The sequence below is a fragment of the Petromyzon marinus genome, chromosome 68, assembly GCF_048934315.1.
Source record: "Petromyzon marinus isolate PM22_M1 ecotype Great Lakes invasive population chromosome 68, UKy_Petmar_22M1.pri1.0, whole genome shotgun sequence".
NCBI lineage: Eukaryota > Metazoa > Chordata > Hyperoartia > Petromyzontiformes > Petromyzontidae > Petromyzon > Petromyzon marinus.
Window position 1 is genome coordinate 8,447,947 of NC_133734.1, and position 26,449 is coordinate 8,474,395.

A 26,449-nucleotide genomic window follows, 5' to 3' on the forward strand; every position below is an offset into this window, starting at 1 on the left:
ATCGCTCTCCGTGGTGCTAACGTTAAAAATAACCGCCACTTTTTTCAAATTTTCTTGTTGTGGGTTTCACACCTGATGATGATTGCTTGTGTTGCAGTCGAAACGTCGTGAGAATTTTATTGTTTTATATTTTAATTATTTTATTGTTGCCCTTCTACGTGACTTTACCGAAAGAACCAAGAATATGCCACCGACAAGCCACAGGGACGAGGAACCTCACCACCACGTGAGCCCACACATCCCAGCACAGTAAACACGTTCAGATGTAATGTTTTTATTCATTACCAAACACACATTGACCCTTGACCCACAATAAAATGCGATTCCAATTCACAGGTAACCCAATCAAGTATATGCATATTTACGCGATCTAACCCAAGCCACCTTTATTATGAATAATATTGGTCACGAAAGCCTACGTGTTGAAGTCTATTTGTTTAACCAGGTGAGAACTCAAGAGACCAGGATGCGTCTCGGTTGCAAGAATGATTGCTGCTGCTTTTGCTGCTGCTACTGATGATGATTCTGTTGCTGCTGATAATGCTTCTATTATTTTTGATGCTGTTGGTACTACTCCTGATGCTGACGATGATGATGCTAATGACGGAGCTACCGCTGCTGATGCTGTTGGTCCTGCTGCTCTTACTAATTCTTCTGCTGATGATACTTCTGCTGATGATAATGATGATCGAGTCGAGTTGAATTTAAATTTAACGAGGTGAGAACTCTGGAGACCAGGAAGAGTCTCATTGACAAGAGTGACCTTAGTCACACAAATGAAAAAAATCAAAACAAATCAAACCCATGCCAGCAATGACGCAAGTAGAAATCTCACCCCCAGCCCAGAGCACAATGCGATTCGCGTTCACACAACTACACAACTGGTACGATATAATCAATGCGTCTCAAATCATCTATGCATTGCTAAATAGCCTGAGACTCGAGTTGGATTCACACCGGATTGGTGTCTCACGTTAAGGAGGGGCGCTGCGGTGGCCTGGAGATGTTAACTCCCTCGCCTGGTATGCAGGAGGTCGTGAGTTAGATTACTACCGTGACAGCTGCTGTATATTTGGAGTTCGCGTTGTCATTATCCCTGTAATAACACACAGTGTCTGTGTTATTAATGCGTGTTGAGACAATATTAGTCGTGTTATAGTGTAAGGTAGATCTTCAATCGAGATATATATCAGACTTAATTAAATAACAGACTTCAAAGTCAAGAGACAGTTCCAATTTTTGTCAGCAGAGGAAGGCGTTATCCCATGATTCGAAGGTTGTGGCTGGAGGTACAAAGATAATTGAAACATTAAACAAAACCAACCTTTATTACGGAAGATATTGGTGGCGAAAGCCCTCCTACTAGGTTTTAAAATGGCTTCTTTCTCTCTTAGCCCTGTAAAATAAACCTAGTTTGTGTGGGTGGAGGAGTCACTCAAACCCTGGTTATGACAAACATGTCATAGTGATGCCATCCCATTCCCACCCCATTCCCACCCCGGGTTTATCGCCCAACGAGCGAGTGACCGCGAGGGGGACGGCGCGCGTCACCCCGTAGCGTCACGTGACACGTGTTCCCAGCACGCCCGCGGTGGAGCTCCGCCCCCTCGGCGTTGAGCGCCACGCGGCGTGGGGTGCGAGGGACGATGGCGTCAGAGAGAACCTTAAATCCCCCCACTCCCCCCCCCACAGTGCGCTAACCACTGCACCACCGCTCCACCCCACACTACACACATGCCCCTCTATACACTAAAGATAAAGATTCACCGCGTAGCCTTAACAGACTGTTGGGGCAAGTTCTGTAAGTAGCGAGTAGCAACTATGAAGGCTGGCACTGTGACACACGAGGGGGTGGGTGGCAAGCACAATGTCCAGACACACACAAAGACAAAGACACACAAAGACACAGGCACAATAACAAAGACACAGAAAGGCATAAACACACCAACCCACTCACCCAGACAAATATCCCACGTATATCCTTAACAGACTGTTGGGCCAAGTGTTGTTAGCGACCACCTATCAAGGCCGGCACGGCACACAAGGGGGTGGGTGGACAATACCACGACTGACCCGCCTTTGTCTCCCCAGTGGCGATGTTTCCACACCACACCAGGAACTCATTTGAGGCTGAGTCGACCCTAGGGACCGAATCAGATAATCGGCAATGGTGTTGGCGAACGGGTCATGGGCCTCTCGTAGGTCGACTCAGCCTCAAATTAGTTACTGGTGCGGTGTGTAAACGTTACCACTGGGGAGACAAAGGCGGGTCAGTCGTGGTGTTGGCCACCCACCCCCTCGAGTGCCGTGTCAGCCTTCTGAGGCGTTTGCTAACAGCACTTGCCCCAACAGTATGTTAAGGCTACACGGGGGATCTGTGTCTTTGTGTGCGTGAGTCTGTGCGTTGTGCCCGTTTCTCTGCGCTACTCACACTCCGTACTCTCAGGACGCACGACTCAGATCCAGAATCCTCACTGAGTCACCAACACCACCCACCCACAGTGCGGGGTAGAGAGGCTGACTAAACGCGTGGTGAATGCAGTGCAGCAGCTCCATGGAGTCGGCGCGGTAAAACGACAGCAGCCCCGCCTCCCAGTGCAGGTGACACCCGACTCTCCGGGGAGGATCCCTCACCGGCACTGAGGTCCAGACACCACCATGCCACACGTAGCAGCTGTCGTTATCTTTATATAACACCCAGGATGAGTCGTTGTGTCCCAGCCCGCACTCGTCACCAAGCCCTTTCCGTGCGATCGTCCCGTACGCGACTCCAACCTCACAGCGCCCCGCCGCACCCCCCACGTCCACCTCCCAGTAGTGCTGACCCGACGAGAAGCTCTCTGAGCACAGGGCTTGGTAGTAGGCATCAAAGCGGTGTGGGTGATCGGGGCGACCCTGGGGTACAGCGGTCCACGTCACCGTCCTGAGATCCGAGGAAATCTGGAGGTCGTCCTGGGCAGAGTTTGGGTCCACAGTCGGTGAGCGTCCATCTGCAGTAACGATAATCACAGTAGCCGTGGTAACAACAGCAGCACTTTAACAATATCACTCGTGCACTAACACGCACGCACACTACAATAGAGCAATTCATAATGGGCATTGTTACACAACGTTGTAGCGCGTAGCTAGTGGTGTGATGACATCTAACGGGCGCTTTGTGAATCCGCTGCTAGATGAGGGCCTCCCTGCACCATGCGGGTCGTGGGGGATATTGACCATACTTCACCACGCCGGTTACCGTGCGTTGGCGAAGGCAGGCGAGAGCACAGAAGTACAGTACAACGGTGCGTTTGTCTGCACTGCCAGCTGCTGCCCGCCAAGTAGCCCCGCAGCCTGTAGCACCTGCTAGGCAGGGTGGTGACTGTCCCACCACGTGACCCCGCAGCCTGTAGCACCTGCTAGGCAGGGTGGTGACTACCCCACCACGTGACCCGGCAGCCTGTAGCACCTGCTAGGCAGGGTGGTGACTACCCCACCACGTGACCCCGCAGCCTGTAGCACCTGCTAGGCAGGGTGGTGGTGGCTGTCCCACCACGTGACCCCGCAGCCTGTAGCACCTGCTAGGCAGGGTGGTGGTGGCTGTCCCACCACGTGACCCCGCAGCCTGTAGCACCTGCTAGGCAGAGTGGTGGCTGCCCCACCACGTGACCCCGCAGCCTGTAGCACCTGCTAGGCAGGGTGGTGGTGGCTGTCCCACCACGTGACCCCGCAGCCTGTAGCACCTGCTAGGCAGGGTGGTGACTGCCCCACCACGTGACCCCGCAGCCTGTAGCACCTGCTAGGCAGGGTGGTGGTGGCTGCCCGTGCGGGGCTTTGCGAGGTGCCAGGAGGTGGGGCGCTCTGTCCGCTAGGGCTGCACGATTTGGGGAGAATCTCTAATTGCGATTTTTTCTGACAGATATTGCGATTTGATTTGCGATAAAAAATGGAAATAAAGCTTCAGTTCGATATTCAGTGTGTGATAGATTTAAAACACGTGATGGAGCATTACCACGTGATACCATCACAATATGAACTGCTCTTTCTATTCTAATGCAAGGATGAGAACTTAAAATATATGAATTGTTTCCAACATGTGTTTATTAAAATGTTTTAATAAAATAAAACAATCAAACATATACAACTGTTAAGTTAAATAAATAAAGGTATAATAATAAAACACAAAACAATTCCAAATAGAAACTGACGGGACTTTTCAAATCGCAAAAAAATCGTAGCCCTTGCGATTTGCTAATCGCATTGTTTGAAATTCCGATTTCGATTTGGAATCGATTAATCGTTCAGCCCTACTGTGCGGTAGTGCCCGTGGGAGGCAGTGGATCACAGCAGCAGCAGCAGCGTGGATATAAACACCGCCATAGCGTCTCTGTGTGTGTACAACAAACACAAACATCTCCCGTGTGTCACCTTTCACAGACTGTAGGAGCAAATGCTGTTGGTGAGCACCTGTGAAGGCCGGCACACGAGGTGGGTGTGTGATAGTGTAGTGATGTACACTGTGTGTGATAGTGTAGTGATGTACACTGTGTGTGATAGTGTAGTGATGTACACTGTGTGTGATAGTGTAGTGATGTACACTGTGTGTGTGATAGTGTAGTGATGTACACTCTGTGTGTGTGATAGTGTAGTGATGTACACTCGTGTGTGTGTGTGATAGTGTAGTGATGTATATTCGTGTGTGTGTGATAGTGTAGTGATGTACACTCGTGTGTGTGATAGTGTAGTGATGTACGCTCGTGTGTGTGATGGTGTAGTGATGTACACGCTGTGTGTGTGTGTGATAGTGTGGTGATGTATACTCGTGTGTGTGTGATAGTGTAGTGATGTACACTGTGTGTTTGTGATAGTGTAGTGATGTACACTCGTGTGTGTGTGATAGTGTAGTGATGTACACTCGTGTGTGTGTGTGATCGTGTAGTGATGTACACTCGTGTGTGTGATAGTGTAGTGATGTACACTGTGTGTGTGATAGTGTAGTGATGTACACTCGTGTGTGTGATAGTGTAGTGATGTACACTGTCTGTGTGTGATAGTGTAGTGATGTACACTCGTGTGTGTGATACTGTAGTGATGTACACTCGTGTGTGTGATAGTGTAGTGATGTACACTCTGTGTGTGATAGTGTAGTGATGTACACTCGTGTGTGTGTGTGATAGTGTAGTGATGTACACTTTGTGTGTGTGATAGTGTAGTGATGTACACTCGTGTGTGTGTGTGATAGTGTAGTGATGTATATTCGTGTGTGTGATAGTGTAGTGATGTACACTCTGTGTGTGATAGTGTAGTGATGTACACTCGTGTGTGTGTGTGTGTGTGATAGTGTAGTGATGTACACTTTGTGTGTGTGATAGTGTAGTGATGTACACTCGTGTGTGTGTGTGATAGTGTAGTGATGTACACTCGTGTCTGTGTGATAGTGTAGTGATGTAAACTCGTGTGTGTGTGTGTGTGATAGTGTAGTGATGTACACTCGTGTCTCTGTGATAGTGTAGTGATGTACACTCGTGTGTGTGATAGTGTAGTGATGTACACTCGTGTGTGTGTGTGTGATAGTGTAGTCATGTACACTCGTGTGTGTGTGATAGTAGAGTGTGTGATAGTGTAGTGATGTACACTCTGTGTGTGTGTGTGCGTGATAGTGTAGTGATGTATACTCGTGTGTGTGTGATAGTGTAGTGATGTACACTCTGTGTGTGTGATGGTGTAGTGATGTACACTCGTGTGTGTGTGTGATGGTGTAGTGATGTACACTCTGTGTGTGTGATAGTGTGGTGATGCACACTCTGTGTGTGTGATGGTGTAGTGATGTATACTCTGTGTGTGTGTGATAGTGTGGTGATGTACACTCTGTGTGTGATGGTGTAGTGATGTACACTCGAGCTCCTATGAAGGCCGTGCCGGCCTTCATAGGAGCTCGCTAACAGCACTTGCCCCTTGAGTCTGTTAAGGCCATACGAGGGATCTCTGTCTATATCAACGTATCGGTAGATATCGATTCGTGTTCTTTTGTACTTAACTTCTTGTTGCCTGTGTAGTGATTTAGGTAATGCCTTGGTCTGGCTGTCTAATAAACACTAAAGTTTCCTTCGATTCTGAGAGCTTCAGGCTGTAACACGAACCCTAAGAATCCTCAACTCGTCTGAGTCTGGATCTCTCAGCCTCAAGTACTCTAATAATGAAATCCTAAGAATCTTCGGCATAATAGCGTGTGTATAAACCACACTCACACGCATGATAGCAACAGCTTGCTAACTCGATCGTATACACACGTGTGGTGTTAATAGAGCCCATGTCAGAGTGATGTACACTCGTGTGTGTGCAGTGCCAGATTATCCTCGTAGCAAAAGTAGCTACAAATGCTACGGGCCCGGGCACTTTCGAGGGCCTAAATGCTTTCAATGTCTCAATTCTACTTCAGTGATTCTACACTTGCGCTATTACTATAGTACTATACTGCCTTCAACTTTTATGAACGACTGGGTGTTTAATGTTAGCGATTTGTTGTATTATCTGGCTGTATAGGAAATGAAAAGATTAAATTACCTTACTTTGCAAGTTAAACATATGTATTTTAATATTTACGTGTATTGTTATTTATTTAGGGCCTCTTTAAAATATATGCTACAGGCTCCGCACGAGCTTAATCCGGCACTGCACACGTGTGGTCTTAATAGAGGCAATGTAAGAGTGATGTACACTCATCTGTGTTTGTGTGTGTGCTATATATCAATGTATAGATATATTGATATGTTTTATTGTAATTACCTTTTTTCCTGTCTCGTGCTTTGCACAGCCAACCAAGCTTATGCGTTGGTCTGGCTTTCTGATAAACATCTGAATATGAACACAGAATCCAGGAGGTGCCTTTGATTCTGAGAGTTTCAGGCATCACCAATGCACCCCAAGAATCTTAAAGGTGTCTGAGTCTGGATCTCCCAGCCTCAAGTACGGTACTAACAATGAATCCTATTAAACACAACCATAGCGTCTGGTTGTTAAACATTTTCACGCAAAATAGCAACAGCACCTCACTCATCATGAGGCCTCCTTTGACAGTACCAAAATATACTAATAGGGGTTTCCCCTTTTTTTCTGGCAACAAAACTGACACCTTTTGCAAGGAATCATATCTACATTAACCACAATATTTGCAGTCAAAATGTAAACAAAAAACAATACTCTGATAATTTATGCATTGTCCTTGGACTCATCTGTTACATTGGAATGGACACTTCGCCCATTCCGTATTAATCAATTTTAAATGAATCAGAATGTTCACTATTTTACTGAGAGGCTCTCATCCCTTATCAATTTCTCATGTAATAACACGTGATATAACAGCCACACTTTACGTCTATGAGCAAGTGTGGGGGGAGCAGGTGGGAGTGCTATTAGACATCTGAACTTGACAATGAAAAGCAGCATAGCGTGTGTCCAATCAGTGAAAGTTTTCAATCAGTGCAGTGGCCCCTATTGTGTTAAATTGTTCAGATCCATGAACACTGACAAATTCTGACAAATCTTCCGATAAGCACAGTTGGCTCAGTATGTTGCAAAAGAAGTTCAAAATATATTCACACACAGAGACTCACAGACACCCAGCCCCATAGAGACCCACAGAGACCCATAGATTAGCATGGTTGGCTACGTATGGTGCAAAATTTGTTCAACATGCATACATATGTAGAGGAGTAGTATGGAGACATAACGTCATGCGCACGGTGAGGCGCGATGATGTCATGTCACCTCTGGAAACTTAAGGGGGATCGGGTGACGAAAGCGGGGTCGTTATTGAAGCCCGGGATGGAGAGTGTCTGAGGAGATAGCCAGGGGTAGGGCTGAGAGAAGTCTGCAAGAGCCGGCTACGTTTATGTGGAGTGCTGCTCTCCTCGGTCGGGTGGTGCTGGTTGAGTGAGAGAGTCAAGAGATAGCCAAGGCTAGCAGCAGATAGAGCCCGAGGTCCGCGTGAAGGGCCGAGTGTAGGGACACCTACCTCTGGTGTGTAGTGTTAACCTCTTGTGTTAATAAACTGGCGTAAGCCTTTACTATCAATTCTGCCTCCCGAGTCTTCATACACCACACAACACATACAAATGACATTTAACAAAAGCTGAAAAGTGCGCAAATAAGGATAGAGAAGTACACACTTGTAATAGAACTGACAGACAGAAACAGGAGCCCGTGCAGAAGGGAATACAGGCAAATTAAATAGCATAATATAAGTTACTAATAAAACTACGTAAAAAAAAACACTCGCATTCATCAATAAGACTACCTTAAAAGGAAAAATATAGTAGTGGACGTTTCGGGCAATGTCCTTCTTCATATCACGTGTATAAATATGTGTGTGCTCTGAATAATCTGTTGAGTTGTTTTGTTATTTGTGATTGTGCACCACTGCCGACGCAGTGCCAGCATCACCAAACCAGTTGGTAAGTAAAACAAAGTAGGGGCGCTAGAGAATGGCTTGATGCCGACATCACAAGAGATTGGTGCCAGAAAGATGTGGTTACTACCTGAGCATATTGGCACTACAAAATAGAGAGGAAAGTGGAAACAAATGACAAAATATGCAGTGGACACCTACTTCAGGCTATCTGCCAATGGATCGTGATCATGATTGACTCATAGAGACCCAGAGACTCAGTGATCCATAGAGACTCACAGATCCAGAGATGTTTGGAGAGCTATAGATACTCCTTGAGACTCGTAGATACCCATTGAGACTCGTCGAGACCAATAGGGATTCGTAGAGACTCATAGAGGAAGACCTAACACAGAATGAGAAAAGAGATTAGTGCCAGAAAGAGGTGGCACTACGTGAGAATATTGGCACAAGACAGAGGAAAGTGGAAAGAAATGACGGAATTTGCAGTGGACACTTCCCACGGGCTATCTGCCCATGAATCGTGGTGATGATGATGAGGAGTGCTCAGACAGGACAGATCGCCAAAACGGACGAGGTCTGGTGGTCGACACTAATGATGGAGTGGCAGCCAATGGTGAATGCTCACCCGAGAGATGGAGCGACGATGTGAGCGCATTAGGCTAAGGCGCTCTAGATATGTAAAATGAGATATGGAGTAACTACATTGACTTGTGGAGGCATTCATCCAGCAGTGGATAGATCATGGATGATGATGAAGGTGTTGATGTCATTACTCCCATGTGACAGAAGCTGAGTTGTCTACATTATTTAGATCCACTCTACCTCCACCACTGATATCGATGCCCTCACCCCTAGTTGAGAGTGAACTGAGTGCCATGAGTGGTGAGGGTTGGATGTGTTGTTCAGTCATTGGAGACTAAGCTAAGGCTAGACTCATCACATTTGAGGATATTGGCTATCCTGAATAGGAGTAAAAAATGGGGCTTGAACCCAGGGCGCTGCTATTTGGGCTTGGCTGTTTCAACAGCACAGACCTCCCCTTTACACTGAGCCAGGTTTTATTAACTCGTTGGGGGAATGATGATGAATAGGATACCATCTTCGACAAGCAAAAACAAATATATGTCCTCTAAACCTGCCTGCATTTATATGGATGTGTGTTTCTATCCTTTGGTCTCTCTCCTTGGCACAGTAGGGGGCACGGGTGGTACATCGGCCAGTCATTTCAGTCAGTCGACCCATGGCACCTGGGTTTGTCCCGTGACCTGTCAGCGGGCGTTCGATACTTCACGTGGTCTTAACATACACTTAGTCTGCCACTAGCGCCGTGGTGAAGTAACCACCACTTAGAGACAAATGGCGGTTGTTAGCACGGTTGGCAATGTACGGTGGAAAATAAGTTGAACATACATACGTACGGGTCTTGGCCGTGTGAATGTGAACTCACATGGTGCAGACAGCTTGAGCTTCTCAATGACTCCACTCAGCCAGCTCACTTCACCCAAAGTCAAGTCACTCGGAGGAGCGGGTGGTGGGAGGTTCTCAGTCCTAAGCACACGGGGAAGGGAGAGAGGACTTCACACGAGCACATGTCAACACGTAGACATACAAACAGTGCAGACACAGCACTGATACAGCACATGGTAGATGAGGAGAATAAAATCACTTTAGGGTAGAATCCTGCAGGAGGTGGGCAGGGTAATGTTCAATATTCAGTTTATTTCGATTTGTAACACGGTTGTTCCCGCTTAGCCAGTTGCCTGGCTATCCTAAAAAGTAGATCCATGGTGCGTGAGCACGGCCACAACGAAACAAAAACGTTAACGTTGCAGAGAACGAATACAGGTTCATATTCTTGTTTCTTACGGTAAAGTCACGTAGAAGGGAAACAATAAAATATAAAACAATAAAATTCTCACAACGTTTCGACTGCAACACAAGCAATCATCATCAGGTGTGAAAACCACAGCAAGAAAATTCGAAAAAAGTGGCGGTTATTTTTAACGTTAACACCATGGAGTGCGATTTGACAGTTTGTTAAGATGGTCGAGTCCATCTATGTTCGGAAAAGAGGAGAGGGGAGACGAAAAATTAATGTATGCTGGCTGAAAGCCACCGTAAGCGTGAACAATCAATTAAGACCCAAAATGGTTTATCAAATCCTTCCAATGATTGCTAAGCAAGAATCCATCTTCTCGGTTGAAATTGTCTCTGTGTTTGTATATGTGGATAGCCTCATGAACGAATCTCTCATGGTAGCCAGATGGCTTGCAAAGAACCTCTGTCTTGGAGAAGTCAATGTTATGTGAGCCTACTGAATTATAACAGTGATCTGCCACGGCCGAGGTGTTGATCCTACCGTGTTTTAGGTCTGCTTTGTGTTCACGAATGCAGTCCGAGACATGTCGTTTGGTTTCTCCAATGTAACTACTACAACAGAGGCAACTTAGTTTGTAGACGCCAGGATACTGTATGTCCGGAATCACATTTTTTACAGACGGAACCAGATCACAAATTTTATGTAATGTGTTGAATCTGACCTGGATCTTGTGTTTATTCAAGATTTTGGAGATCTTTTTTTGTGATCCCCGCAATGTAAGGTAAAGTGATGGTGTTGAAAGGCTCCTCAAGAGGGTCCTTCTTCATGGTTGGAGTGATAGCTTTGCGGATTATGTAGTAGGAGTAACCATTAGCCTTAAGAGCTTGGTGTACGTGCTTGAGATCACTGGCTATGTGTTCCTGGTCGGATTTGCATTGGGCTCTATGGTGCAGAGTCTTAATGAGGGAATTCTTCTGGGATGGATGGTGGTGGGAATCCGGTTTCAGGTAAGCATCCATATGGGTAGCTTTCCTGTAGACAGAGTGGCTCATTGAACCATCAGGTCTCTTTTTTATTAGGACATCCAAAAAAGGTAGCTTCCCATCTTTTTCGACTTCCATGGTAAATCTGATGGCTGGGTGTATGGAATTGATGTGGTCAAAGAATTGATCTAGAGCAGGCCGGCCATGTGGCCAGATGACAAAAATGTCATCTACGTACCTCTTCCATAAGGTTGGGCGCAGAGTGGCATTCTGGATGGCGTCAGTCTCAAATTTTTCCATGAAAATGTTGGCAACAACCGGAGATAGGAGGGAGCCCATTGGGGTACCCTCAGTTTGTTTGTAGAAAGTTCCATTCCAAGTTAAGTATGTATTGGTTAAGCAGTGTCTTACCAGGGGGGGTACCTCAGTGTTTAGTCCTTGATGAACCAAGTCTTCAATGACTGCGATGGTGTCAGGTACAGGAACTTTGGTGAATAAGGAAACTACATCAAAACTTACAAGCAGGTCGTCTGGGGACAGGGAAATACCCTTGATTGTCGATACCAGGTGAGTAGAATTTTGTACCGCAGGGGTGGTTTTTCCAGTGAAAGGCCGCAGGATTTCAGACAGAAAACGTGAGCTGGCTGAGTGGAGTCATTGAGAAGCTCAAGCTGTCTGCACCATGTGAGTTCACATTTACTGTCTGAAATCCTGCGGCCTTTCACTGGAAAACCACCTCTGCGGTACAAAATTCTACTCACCTGGTATCGACGATCAAGGGTATTTCCCTGTCCCCAGACGGCCTGCTTGTCAGTTTTGATGTAGTTTCCTTATTCACCAAAGTTCCTGTACCTGACACCATCGCAATCATTGAAGACTTGGTTCATCAAGGACTAAACACTGAGGTACCCCCCTGGTGAGACACTGCTTAACCAATACATACTTCACTTGGAATGGAACTTTCTACAAACAAACTGAGGGCACCCCAATGGGTTCCCCCTTATCTCCGGTTGTAGCCAACATTTTCATGGAAAAATTGACTTCTCCAAGACAGAGGTTCTTTGCAAGCCATCTGGCTACCATGAGAGATTCGTTCATGAGGCTATCCACATATACAAACACAGAGACAATTTCAACCGAGAAGATGGATTCTGGCTTAGCAATCATTTTAAGAATTTGATAAACCATTTCGGGTCTTAATTGATTGTTCACGCTTATGGTGACTTTCAGACCGCAACCATTATTTTCGTCTCCCCCCTCCTCTTTTCCGAACATAGATGGACTCGTCCATCTGAACAAACTGTCAAATCGCACTCCGTGGTGCTAACGTTAAAAATAACCGCCAATTTTTTTCAAATTTTCTTGCTGTGGTTTTCACACCTGATGATGATTGCTTGTGTTGCAGTCGAAACGTTGTGAGAATTTTATTGTTTCATATTTTTATTATTTTATTGTTTCCCTTCTACGTGACTTTACCGAAAGAACCAAGAATATGAATTCCTGCAGTCACGAAAGCTTTAAATCTAAATTTAGAATACAGGTTCCTTAAGGAAATTTGCACAACTATGGACAGAGGAAGATGGATGCGCTGAAGCACAGTAACCCTCGCCGATTCTTTTCTGAGTTCTTCAAATCCCTCTCCTACTAACGCATTCACATGTTGAGCAAACCCAGCCTCAGCCTGTGTTAGTGCACCAAGGTACCTCTCTGTCTTCTTCATATGACCCTGTGGAAGAAAACATGGACGGAAATGATCAATAATATAAGGTACATTTAATCATAGATGGACAGGAGTGATCAGAGTGTATTATTGTATTAATGTACACCACGATGAGAATAGCAACCAAGGTAAGATCATTCATGGGACGGTGACCAAAAGAAGGAAATGGTGAGGGTAATGAAAGATATCTTGGAAAATAAACAATTTGATTATAATTTTAATGTGTTAATGGGATGAAGATGCACACAGACTCTGTCTTTGTGGGTTGGTCACTTTGTTATCAGTACGTGTACTGTAAGTGTACTGATACGTGTTCTTTTGTTATTAGAACTAAAATAATATAACTTTATCAGCACCAAGGCTCTGACAATGTCATGCAGAAGGGAATTTGACACAGTTTGGCCCCCACTATCGCAGAGTGCGGTCGTGTCGCTACCATTCTCTGCGGTGACTAAAATGTTTTAAAAACAAAGGCACTATGCCTCTCTGAATACATTTTACGCTAAATACTAGCGTGTTCCAATATTCAACGACGAATGGGAGCCACGCTGTAACTTGCAGATGTCTGAGAATGGGAATAGGTTAACCACCGTATTGCAGGACACCACATTTCTTTTTTTCATTTCCTCACACTGAACGTCCATGAAATTTCCTCGCTTGGTCTCTATTCCCAGTTTCCTGTAACCGTGTGTTCGTTGTTTTTTGCTGTACTATCGAAGCTGTCAGTAGCCAGTCACTGTTTGTTCCAAGTCTTGGGGCCTGTGCTGATATACGTGAACCCTTTAGCCAGGAGTTTCTCTACTGCTGAGGGCTCTGTCAAACTGGGACACTTGCCCAGGCTCCGCAAGCGCTCTACCTGCAGGAACGTGAGCGAGTCCTTCTCCTCCTGCAGAGCGCGCAGGCGTGTGGCTGCTGCCTGGAGCTCGCTGATCTCGCGCTCGTAATGAGCGATGTTCTCCTCGATCTTTGACAGCAGCTCGCGCCCCTTCACGTCCACGCGGTCCAGAGCTGCCCTCTCGTCCTCGTTCAGCGTCGCCCTCATGCGGGTGAACTCGCCTGAGATGCGAACCTTGGTCTGGGCCATGGAATCCTGCAAAGGGCGTGTGACGAATTATATCAATTCACTTTTTCACAGCCCTATTACCAAGTGGGATAGTGGAGGTGGGTTTGCTACCTTTTCCACAGACTAAACCCAGGCATATTTAATAGGCGGCCCAGGTTTATCTAAACCATGCAGTATAATGTAATGAAGTTCAAGCCAATATGACCACATTCTGTTACAAATCAATTCCTGGTTTAACCAATATCCACAATAGCTTTTTTGGGGGGTTAGATCACATAAATATATAAATGTGTTGTTAAAACCCGCCATCACCCGACACAGCCAACTAGTAAGGGTTGTCGCGTAAACAGAACGTGGCCAATTCGTCACTAGTACAGCACACTGGTGTGTTGGAGAGCCAAGCCACAACATTTACCATCTGTTAATGACGTTTCACCAGTAATTACAACTAGCTTCATTGGGCGACAGCCAGATTTGTGGAGAAGGCCATCTGTTTCGTTCCTTATATAGAGGCATAGAAGTGGTGACCACACTTCTGCGTCCTTGCGCAAAGTGGGGTGAGGAGGATTAAAGATGCCAATGTACATTATGCATGCGCATTACGCGAGCCCTTTGATCTTGTCCTTCCTGTCCATTGTGTGAATTGGCATGTTCCATTTACGTGACAACCCTTACTGGTTGGCTGTGTCGGGTGGTGGTGGGTTTTAACGACACACTAATATTTCTACTCGATTTAACCCCCAAAAAAACCTATATTATGAAATAAATTCCTACCAGCCGAACACCGAAGCCAACTCCTAAGCTGTGCAAGTTAAACCTGAGAAGTTGTCAACCCTAATGATGAGGTAGTTGACCAGCGCAACTAAGTATGGCCACACTAGCCTCAATGGTTAGCACGATGTTGGGAAGCCTTCATCCAGAGGTGTATTGATAATGATCTGCAAATTATTGATACAATCGATAAGCACACAAGTCGCCTACTTCGCAGATCTGTCTGCATAATCTGTCAGCCCCACAGATATTTGGTAATGCATAATTTTAGCACCATTGATTCAGTACATGCAAACTCTGGACCTGCTTTGACATGGAGTGTCTCATTAGCAGTGCCAGGCTTGCTTGAATGAATCTGATGACCTGCCAACAATTATAGGCAATGACCCAATTTTTTATATGGATCCTAATCAGATGCAAAATTATATTATGCATGAACCTCTCCAGAGTTTCCTGTACTGAATCAATACTTCTTAAATCATGCACTCTCAGTTAGTGGGGCTGATGGGATTTTAAAAGTTTCTTACATGCATAATTTTGACATAGAGACATATATCTGAAGATGTCGTGTCTGCTTATCTGTTTGTAATAATATTCTCCACAACATGGTTATTTTGTGTAAATTATTAATACCACCAGGTGACTTGGTGCCCTCTTTTACAGCAGCATTTGCGTTACATTGGAAATCTATGTAGGTGACAACAACAAAAACAAGCATATAGCAATATCGTTGAAGACATCAAATGTCGACGCAATTACGTAATTATCCTTCCATTAACATGTACGACACCGATACTCAATAACGAATACACGATACATTCATGCGAACTGTAATACAATTAAACAGATTTTAAATCTCCATAACTTATATATTGTGTTTGCTTTATAATGGTTCCTGCATTCACTGTTGTGACGAACATTGTGTACAAATTGACAGTGGACAATAATTATTGTATTTTATTGTTTTCTGGAAGAGAGTTAATGAGTGTGCGAGAGATCACCATACAGGTAGAGCGTATTTACAGGAGGGGGAGGAGCTTCGACGTGGAGAGCCAGGCACTCCATATTAGGAAAGACCACGTGACCCACAATTTTGCGAAGAAGAATTGAACGGGAGCGACGTTCATTGCTAGGAAACTTGTCCAGAAAAGAGCTTAAAGGCGTCAGACAGATGGCACATCATCTCACTGCAGTCCACTTACACTAGTAGTAAATAGTAAATAAACACACAAATCTTCTACAGAAACAATCAACGCTTCGCCGAATCCGCGCAAACCAGGAGATGCGGCTAGCCAACGCACAACAGAATCAATCAGAGATTCTCCTCTCTAATGTGTGGCTACGAACTGCAAGCTATGGGCAATACGGCGCACTGCCCAATACATGCAAGTGAAGGCGGTGGGGTGAATGTGTGTCTGCAATGCACCAACTTTCAAACACGGCAATTAAATGGCCAAATCACAACTAAACCCCGAACTGGGTAGTAAATAAACACACTGATGTGCGATACACAGAACGAGTGCATATCTATCCTCATAGCCTTTCAGGAGTGTGGAGACACGACACCAACTCAGGTCTGTGTCTGGAGGACAAGAACTTTCAGGCAGGACCAGGCGAGACTCCACGGAGTGGGACCACGCTGGGAAGAAGCCCGCGAGCTGACACCGTGGGAGCAATCGGCGAGAGAGCCAAGGCGGAGGAGTGCTCACGGTAAGGGGAGTCTCATCTCTGCTGAGTTTCCAGCCCCTGTTGGAGGTGCAACTTTGAATGACTGGTGGGTGGAATGGTCTCAGAGAGAACCTGCTCTGTGGGAGAGCTACTGGGTGCCACGGTGGCGAGATGTTAACCACCTCGCCGGGTTTGCAGGACATCGTGGGTTGATCCTGACTCTGACGCCTATTGTATATTTGGAGACTGCGCGTTCCGTGGATTTTTATCTGGGTCCTCTGGGTTTTCCCTCCACATTTAGAATCAACATCACGCGTTTATAGTATTTGGCTGCAATAATTGCCTACGTGATAAACCAATTCGTTGGACTATCATTTATGATAGCCAGGTAACTTGTGAAAAAAGAGCTTCATAGCTCAGTAGCCCTTATATGATAAAATAAACATATTCGGTTAATAAAAATAACCCATCCTCTCTAACTCCATGCTCTATGAGAGGTACGAACTCTGTATAGTATTTTAAAGGAAACACTCTTACTGCACACTGCCGTGAGTGCACAACCATATGATGGTGTACTGTATGTGAACACGCACATTTTGATCGGGTGAACCTGTGTGCAGTATTGTCTCTGCTGAGCGAGGAGAGTTGTGACCCGGTGATGTTATTGCGAGTAGCACGCTATTTGATTACCACACCCTGCTGGGTAGTTGTTGAGGATCGGGTAATACAATTCTGAAGATTATGAAGCGTGGCAATGTCAGATGGCACTACCCCGACCCACAAGTTGCACAAACTGAACCACATTCCAATATCCGCTCCATTTCGTAACGCCAGGCATCTCTTCAGGGTCGCATCTCGTGTTGTAAAATTGAACCGCCGATTTCTAGTAATATTTTGATCCTAATTGTATTTGTTTTATTTGTTCGTTTTTAATACAATGCAGTCGTTGCACCATACTGTGCTATTGTCTCACCCATTGCAAGACATTCGAATTATCCTGAAAAATGCGTTGCAGTCTCACGAGATATTCTTTTTTTTATATAAATGTTGCATTTGTTTAAATTTCAAGCACCCATAGCCATAACACTGCAATATCCTGCACCGTTATTACACATTGACTCAAGACTAACAAAATTTCACTTGGATCTACGGAATTGTTCTCACAGGGAGAGTCACAGACTCCACGCAGGGTGGAGGTCACAGGGTCACAGAGCCCACACGTCGTACCTGCACGTCCTTGCGAGCGGCCTTCATCTGTCCCACGGACACCTCTGCCTTTTTCCTCTTCTCCTCCACCGCTAGCGTTTCCTCTCCGACTCCACTCTGTAAGAGACGAAGTCACCAGAGGAGACTCCACTCCCTGAGCGGCTCCATCTCAGCCCCACTCCACACGGAGCCCTCCACAGTGATGGCCAGTAAGTCAGCCTCTACTGACTGAACAGTCTGAAAGGCAAGGGACAGTGGAGAAGGAATTGGCCCACACTGATGATTTACATCCCACGTCGTTATGCCCTCTGTCTATCTGCTCTAGTTGTATCATTGGTTTGCAACTGAGTGGTTCTCACTCTTTGTATGGAGGCCTCACCTTCCTTGTTTCGTGCTCTTTCTCCAGCGTGATAACCTGATGACTGATGTGGTCTCCTGCGATGGTGCAGACCATGCAGGCCAGGCACTCGTCCTGCTTGCAGAAGAACCTGTAAGGGTCTCCATGCTGCTGGCATCGTCGCTCCTCCAGGCTGACAATGGGAGCCACCAGGACGTGGTCCATCAATCTCGGGTTAATCACGTGAGGTTGCAAGTGGGACTCACAGAAGGAAGTCTCACACCTGAGGCAGGTCTTCACTGCACGAGTCTTCCCATCACCACAGGTGTCACAGAAGACAACTGCGGCCATCCTCTCTCCAACTCTGAGCTGCTCCACCAGGTTTGCGAGCACTACATTCCTCTTCAGCTGGGGTCGCTCAAGGAAGGCCGCTCGGCACTGCGGGCAGCTGAAACTGCTCACTCTCTCCCAGGCACCGTCCAGACACCGGAGGCAGAACGAGTGTCCGCAGCTCAGCGTGGAGGGGCAGTCAAACGTGCACAGGCAGATGGGGCAGCTTAGCTCACTGTCTGCACAATCACTGGGAGACGCGCTCGCCATAGCTTTACTCGGACTTAGTTGCTCGCCGCGGCTCACGGAGGAGCAATCGCAGCAGCAGCTCACACAGGGGAGACGAACAAGGAAATTGAACTTTACTTCACCTGCAGTTAAGTTATAAATACCTTTAGACACGCCCTGGAATGTTCCACACGGTGGCCGTGCTCACCTGTGTAGACGTGGCGTTATAGACACGCACTGTTATAGCTAAAACTGATTTTTGTGATTAGTTTGTTGTCCTTCCCCTGCACTTCGAATTAGCATGGCTGGCTACGTATGCTGTGAAAGAAGTTCAACATACATACATAGCTTTGACTGGTCTCAAGTGATATAATATTTCTACAAACAAAACCCAGCAGCAGCATCAGCCAGGCACACAGCGATAATGGTTTGTCCCACAGGCTGATTGACCGGCTCGGGTCAGGATGTGTGCATTGCACACAGTGGAACCGCACCTTGTACAGACATTCTGATGTAAAGATTAACTTGTTTTTTTCCCATCTGTGTCTTTTTCCATTTTTTTCTTGCAAGGCCTGTTTGTTTAAGCTTCAAAGTCTGTAATCGTTTTCAACCTTTGTCAACTAATATTTAACTACTGGCTTCATGCGACCTATGTTTATCTGTGAAATATTTTTTTGGTTATTTATTCCTACGACACCGTTTTATTCTGGGTGGATGGTGGTTGTATGTATGCTAATCGTAGGTGTGTAGGTGGGCGAGTGGGTTAGTGTGTGGGCGAGTGGGTGAGTGGTTGGGTGAGTGGGTGGGTGAGTGGGTCAGTATATATGTTGAACTTTTTTCGCAGCGTACGTAGCCACTCGTGCTAATCGAAGGTGCAAGTGGGTGGTGGTGGAGGTTGAGTGAGTGGGGGGTTATTTGGTGAGAGGGGAGACAGATGGGCAGGAGGATGGCGTGAAGGGTGGACGAGCAGGAGGTGATGGAGGGAGGAAGGGTGGCTGGGAGGGCGTGCGGTTGAGTGCTTGGGTTCCTGGGTGGGTGGCCTCACGCATTACCACAGCGAACAACCCCTGGATAAACAAACATCGTCGTTCATTTAAGCTCGTTATCGACATGACTTTCACTGTATATTTTCCTATTATGTAAAAAAGAGGTTTTAAATCTTCATAAAATAATGATATTTTCATCACCTATTGTTAATGTTAACATTTTACATCTTGGACTCGCTGAGTTTGGCGAGTTCTATATATATTTAAAAAAATGACTTGGCCACAAAAGATAGCTCAACGACAACGTGGTTTATTACGTTAACATTTCTAGCAGCCAAACACTCTAAACGCACGTTTCTAAGTGTGTGTGGTGGGGGGGAATTGGAGGACCCGGAGAGAAATCCAAGCTACCATGGAGAAAGAGACATGCAAACTCCAAGTACACGTATAGGCGTCAGGGTCGGGATCGAACCCACGCCCTCCCGTATACCAAGCGAAATAGTTAACATCTTCCAGCCACCACAGCGAAATGTAAGTAATCGCAGCGAGATATAAAAATAATAACAGAGCAACGACAACAAGGAAACGAACTGATTTCACCTGCAGATAAATTATTAACACCTCGAGACGTGCCCTGGAATGTTGCACGCGGCAGCCCGTACTCACCTGTGTAGGTGTGGCGTCACATTCACACACACACAGTGTCAAGGTTAAAGAGTCGCAATTGATATATTTTTACAAAACCCCCACGGTAACCATGAAAAAGGTGATGGGTTGTCTTACAGACTGGTTACACCGGCTTGGGTGAGGCTGGGGTTTTCACGGTAAACCGCACCGTGTAAATTCTTATTTAAGCTTTTAAATTGTCGGCTTTCGCGACCAAAATTCTTCATTAAACGTGTTTTTGGGTTAGATCGCATAAATATAAACGTGTCGTTAATCCGCCACCACGCGACACATCCAATGAGTACAGTTTGTCACGTAAACAAAAACACATTTCGGCTCGGGTGAGCTGTAAGTTCGTATTTAATGTAAAAAAACAGATTCCCCTATAAGCAAGGGGTTCAGAAACCAAAATTACAAATAAATATTTTTTTTCTTGTTTTTTACAGTTCGTAAAGTTAAATAAAAAACAACCATCTAATTATTTCAAGAGCCCCAATGCAACTCGGTGTGAGTCCGAGAGACGGTGGTGGTGGTGGTGATGAAAACGTCTCACGAAGCAGCCGTCCCTCAAAGAGCCGATCGCCGCTTCGGAGCCGCAGGTGGCAGACCCCGTGCCCTGAACCAACTGGCGTGGCCGGCAGAAATAATAATTTAATAAATATAATTTAATTGGACATTCATAAAAATGACAAAGATTTAGCGATTTTTTTTACATTTTTATCTATGAACATTTTAATTATTAAATAAGTTTCCTACTGTCACTTAAATAATAGAACAATAATATTGTAATACTTTGATGATAATAATGCAAAATGATAATAAATTTATGATGATTTAATAATTTTTCGGTAATGGTAATTTAATAATATAATTTATATTTACATTTACTAAACGCCCTTTAACAATTGCTCTCGGGGTGCTATGCATGGTAAAGCAGAAAATAGTAAACATCACCCAAGGAAAGAAGTGAGAAGGACATTTGAACATCACTAAAGGGAGAAAGACATTTTAAACAGACGGCTTTAGTGGAGATGTGAAGATGAGCAGCGTCTCGGAAGTCCACTTGACCTCGAAGGGCAACGAGTTCCAGAGTTTAGGTGCCGCGATTGCCAAAGCACCGTCACCCCCCACGTGTGTAGCCTGGAGACCGTGGGACAGTGAGCAATGCACAAGCTGAGGATCTTGACGATCTTGATGGAATATTCGTGGCTGAAGGAGGTCATGAATGTAGTGAGGAGCAAGTCCATTTAAGGCGAAGGCGAGTCGGTTGGCGCTGCCTTTTTCACGTTTGTGTCATTGCCGCTTCCTTCTGCGAGGATCTGTGTTTACGCTTTGCAGTTCTTTCTTGGTCTCATTCTCTCCTTCTGAAAATCTGAGAAACGGGTTTATTCCTGGGGGAGATGTTATCCCTGGTGCAAGGCCGATGGTGAGCAGTGTATGTCGATGGTGAGTGGTGTGTGGATGGTGAGTGGTGTATGGTTGGTGAGTAGTGTGTGAATATCAGGTGGTGAGTAATGTGTGGATGGTGAGTGGTGAGTAGTGTGTGGATATAGAGTGATGAGTAGTGTGTGGATGGTGAGTAGTGTGTGGATGATGAGTGGTGAATATATTTTTTATCAAGGCTCACAGACTTGAAACAATTATTTAACACGTAATCTTTCGCGACCATGAAGAAACAATTATTTTTAATTACTTTACACGGGGTTACAAACCTCACGAGGCACCCCATGGAATGTGCTCAGATGTTTGAGGAATGTAAAACAAGCCCCGCATCACACAAACCTGTCTAGATGTACCTGTAGATTCGCGCCGTTGGCTTTAACCAGTGCCAACAATGGACTTTGTAAGAACATGATCACAATCGTGAAAATAACACATCCTGAGATGCGGGCTTTCGATTCCAAGCAGTCGCCTGTGATTAAACGTGGTTCTCCGGTGAAAGGCGTTGATGGTTTAAGGGTATAGAGTCGCAATTTATTTATCTTTACAAAAACCCCACGGTAACCAGGAAAAAGGTGATGGTTTGTCCTACAGGCCGTACACCAGATTGGGTGAGGCTGTGTTTTTCCACTGTCAACCACACTGTGTAAATTCTTATTCAAGATTTCAAATTCTAAGTAGGATTTAGCGACCAATATTATCCATAAAACGTGTTTTTGGGTTAATCGCGTAAATATAAAAGTGTCGCTAAACCCGCCACCACCAATGAGTAAAGTTTGTCACGTAAACAAAACATTCCGGCTAGGGGGAGGCTGTGCGTTTTGTCCTGCAAACCACACCACTGTAAGTTCCTATTCAAGGTTAACAAAAAAAGATTCCCCTCGACCAGGGGGGTCGCCAACCAAAACAACAAGGAGAGACATTTTTACTTATTTGTTTTACAAACCCGTAAGTAAAATAAAAACCAACCAACTCATTATTTCAAGAGCCGCAATGCAACGTGGTGTGAGTACTAGAGATGGTGCTGGGCCTTGATAAATAATAACGTGGCGTGAGTATGAGAGACGGTGGTGGTGATAAATAATAACGTGGCGTGAGTACGAGAGACGGTGCTGGTGATAAATAATAACGTGGCGTGAGCACGAGAGACGGTGGTGGTGGTGATAAATAAAAACGTGGCGTGAGTATGAGAGACGGTGCTGGTGGTGGTGGTGATAAATAAAAACGTGGTGTGAGTATGAGAGACGGTGCTGGTGGTGGTGGTGGTGATAAATAAAAACGTCTCACGAATCAGCCGCACGCCGCTCCGGAGCCGCAGGTCGCCGACCCCGTGACCTGCACCAACTGGCGTGACCGTCAAGTAATAATAATTTAATTAGTATTATTTTATTATAATGGTATTAACACGTAGGCTTTCGCGACCAATATTATTCATAATAAAGGTTTTTGGGTTAGATCGCGTTTATTTATAAATGTGTCGTAACCCTCCACCACCCGACACGGCCAATCAGCAAAAAAAGTGTCACGTTGACAAAAGACAAATAATTCACTACTTTAGCCCACCGGTGTGTTGAAGAATGAATCCACATTTACAGTTTGAGTACGACGTTTCGCTGGTAAATACATCCAGCATCATCGGGCAATTCGCCAGAATGGTGAATTCGCCAGAATGGTGAATTGCCCGATGATGCTGGATGTATTTACCAGCGAAACGTCGTACTCAAACTGTAAATGTGGATTCACTCTTCAACACACCGGTGGGCTAAAGTAGTGAATTATTTGTCTTTTGTCAACGTGACACTTTTTTTTGCTGATTGGCCGTGTTGGGTGGTGGAGGGTTACGACACATTTATAAATAAACGCGATCTAACCCAAAAACCTTTATTATGAAGAATGGTATTATATGAATTTAATTATTATGTAATTGGAAATGTATAATTTTACGAATACAACTTTCCAGTATTCCGTCGATTCAAATTGTAATTTGTTAATGGCTGTACAATAACAGTCGCAGTGATTTTATAATTCTGTGTCTTGCTTTGTGTTGTTATGTTTTAAAGTAAAAGTTATTGCGAAACTGTTCATACCCCCCCCCCCCGCTGAGTGAGTGGTACATTCCGAACAGTCCAACAGCTACGGTGAGCAATGTGGATCAAAGCAAATACCGTAAACGCGATTTGTTATTATCACCACATGATAATTTGACATCTGTGGACTGACGCACATCAGAATCGAAATATTTATACTGCAGCAGGAATCCGATGACCTGTAAAGCTCTTTTGTAACAGATGTCCAGTAGGAGCACGGGGTAAGAACGTTACAACAGCAAACAGTACACAAACATGATAGTAGCGCAAGTACAAGGAAAGTTAACACATCACCATACACACATCTACAGTATTGTGGGGGCGAACGTCCCCCGCCATCACCGAATTGTCGGGGCTGTTGCCTCCCGACTCCCCCGCTACATTCGTCCCACTACCCCCCGGCTGTTCTGTGGGGTCCGGGCTACCGGCCTCCACTGCCTCGCCCTCCTGTGCTGCTGACCGCGTCAGCATGTTTCAAGCGATGGGTGATGGCGCGGCGCTTTACGCTTGCGTGCCACGGTGAGCGCGCTCGCAAAGTAGAACCCCGTCCTGCACGCCAATAAACAGGTGCGGCGTGCTGAAGCGCGATTTTCTCCCGCCCACGCTCCGTGCGCTCCGGTAATGACAAACACGCCGCTACTGCTTCGCTCCGATTTAAAGGGCCGTGTAAACAGCGACCTCGCAATAGACAATCGCGTAGGCGCGCGATCGCAACGCAGTCACACAGGTACGCGAGCGCTACGCGCTATTGTAAACAATCGTGCGGGTACATAAACACCAAACACTTCGTTTTGTGGTGTACAACCGCGCATACATATAGACACCCAGCACACTCTACCCTCCGCTTCACGCTCCCAAAAGACCACACAACACAGTTTTATCCCCCCACTAGCGATTTTATTTACTGTGAGCAAGCCGTTGAAACTACGCATAAGTGTGTGCGTCAGAGGCTGCCAGCCTACTCTCCCGGGGATTCTAGGTTGAACCTACTCTACCTATCGCCCCGCTCTCTACTCTCGATTAACTCACTCCGGACTCACTTCTCTCACACACGCTTACTTCCCCTCTGCTGCGCTGAACGCTGTAGAAGGAGGAGATTGTAGGTCGGCTCCGTCGAGAGTGGAACCTGGCTGCGTTGGAGTTCGTCACATGGACGTCCCGAACGGCTGACCCTGCTGCTCCGTGGACCGCGAAGATTTTGAAGAAGACTCTCTTGCTACCCCCAACCTCTGCGTTTTTATCCACCCTAGCGGCATTCCGTTGTTCAGGAGCGTGCTCACCCGTGCTCTTTCGTATGCAGATCTGTGACCTTTCCTGGAACAATAGGTATTCAGATGCTTCCGCCCCCGTGCCTGCCCTGTCCATTCAGGTGTCGGAATGTTCATGCCTCATTGTTCGTTGGAGTCCCTAATTGCATCTATAATAAAGGCGTGCCGCGGTTCACACACCCCAGGCGGCTCTGTCCATTCAGATGTCGGAATGTCCCTGTCGCATTGTTATTGGGGGGCCCGAATGCTACCTATGACAAAGGCGTACCGCTGTTCTCACGCTCCGTGCTATGTGTGCGTAATTGCATCCGTGGCGGCCATACGGCCTCCGCCGTGACCATGTAACTTTAATATCTGGTCATGGCGCTGCGGTTCGCATCAGCTGCGGGGGGAGATCGCCCAATTTCCCGGCCGCAGGAAACCATGAAACTTAATCCCATTAGGGGTATCTGGAAGAAAACCTATCGGCCAGGTGATCTCTCCTTCCGGCTCTACGTGGGGTGTGTGTGCGTTCGTGTGGGGGGGGGGGGGGGGGGGAAGCGAGGCGTGCCGCGTCGGCATTGTCACCCCCCGGTGGTAGTGTCGCGGCAGTGGGCACGGTCCCCGACGGAGCTACTCCGCCGCGGTGGCACCACAGTGTTCTTGGTTCTTTCAGGTGATGATGATTGCTTGTGTTGCAGTCGAAACGTCGTGAGAATTTTATTGTTTTATATTTTTATTATTTTCTTGTTTCCCTTCTACGTGGTGACTTTACCGATATAACCAAGAATATGAATCGCTGCAGTCACGAAAGCTTTAAATCAAAATTTAACATCTAAAGTAGTTTAACACGTAAAGCTTTCGCGACCAATATCCATTACACAGTTTTATTGGGGGGTTGACCATCTAACCCAAACAACCTGCATTATGAACATCTACAGTATATATAAATGTAGTGCCGTGAATTCACTCGGACGACAACCGTCTCTTTTTCCACCGTCACTTTTATTCCATCGTTCCGTACACACAGTAATTCTCTCCGTGCTCCGCCAACTCGGACACTCCGATTTACTTCAGCATCGTCCGTCCATCCCCTTCCACACACAGTGTTTCTTCCTCTATCTCTTCACACACAGTGTCTTCCCTTCCACACACAGTGGTTCGTCTTCTATCTCCTCACACACAGTATCGCTGCCATCTCTTCACACGCAGTGACTTCCCTTCCACACACAGTGGTTCTTCTTCTATCTATTGACACACAGTATCCTGTCTGTCTATTCACACACAGTGACTCCATCTATCTATTCACACACAGTGACTCCATCTATCTATTCACACACAGTGACTCTATCTCTGCTAACGCTAACTCTCCCTATCGCGATTTACTGTCTTTGGGGTTCGGCTCTCTATCTATTCTTCCCTAACATTGCCAGCTGTCTTCTTCGTATCTCTTCACCTCTCGCCAACAACTGCCCAGCAACAACTCTCCAGCAACGACTCTCCAGCAAC

The 26,449-nt window shown here is 46.1% G+C and overlaps 1 protein-coding gene and 2 long non-coding RNA genes across 3 annotated transcripts; 2 read left to right on the plus strand and 1 right to left on the minus strand.

Annotated features, from left to right (window-relative positions):
- Window positions 1–258: 258 nt before the first annotated feature.
- Window positions 259–20,165, minus strand: LOC116956862 (E3 ubiquitin/ISG15 ligase TRIM25-like). The gene is made up of 6 exons (XM_076054906.1): window positions 17,999–20,165; window positions 17,641–17,736; window positions 13,768–14,001; window positions 12,895–12,917; window positions 9,837–9,937; window positions 259–2,990 (listed from the first exon to the last, which is right to left on the minus strand). The coding sequence occupies exons 1-6, from the start codon at window positions 18,554–18,556 to the stop codon at window positions 2,443–2,445; spliced, it is 1,560 nt and encodes a 519-aa protein (XP_075911021.1). The 5' UTR covers window positions 18,557–20,165; the 3' UTR covers window positions 259–2,442.
- On the plus strand, window positions 16,105–19,051 carry LOC142906652 (uncharacterized). Its single transcript, XR_012930432.1, has 2 exons — window positions 16,105–16,455; window positions 17,580–19,051. It is a non-coding gene; the product is annotated as an uncharacterized LOC142906652 (long non-coding RNA).
- A 1,966-nt stretch (window positions 20,166–22,131) lies between the features above and the next one.
- Window positions 22,132–25,169, plus strand: LOC142906651 (uncharacterized). The gene is made up of 2 exons (XR_012930431.1): window positions 22,132–23,914; window positions 24,781–25,169. It is a non-coding gene; the product is annotated as an uncharacterized LOC142906651 (long non-coding RNA).
- Window positions 25,170–26,449: the final 1,280 nt, after the last annotated feature.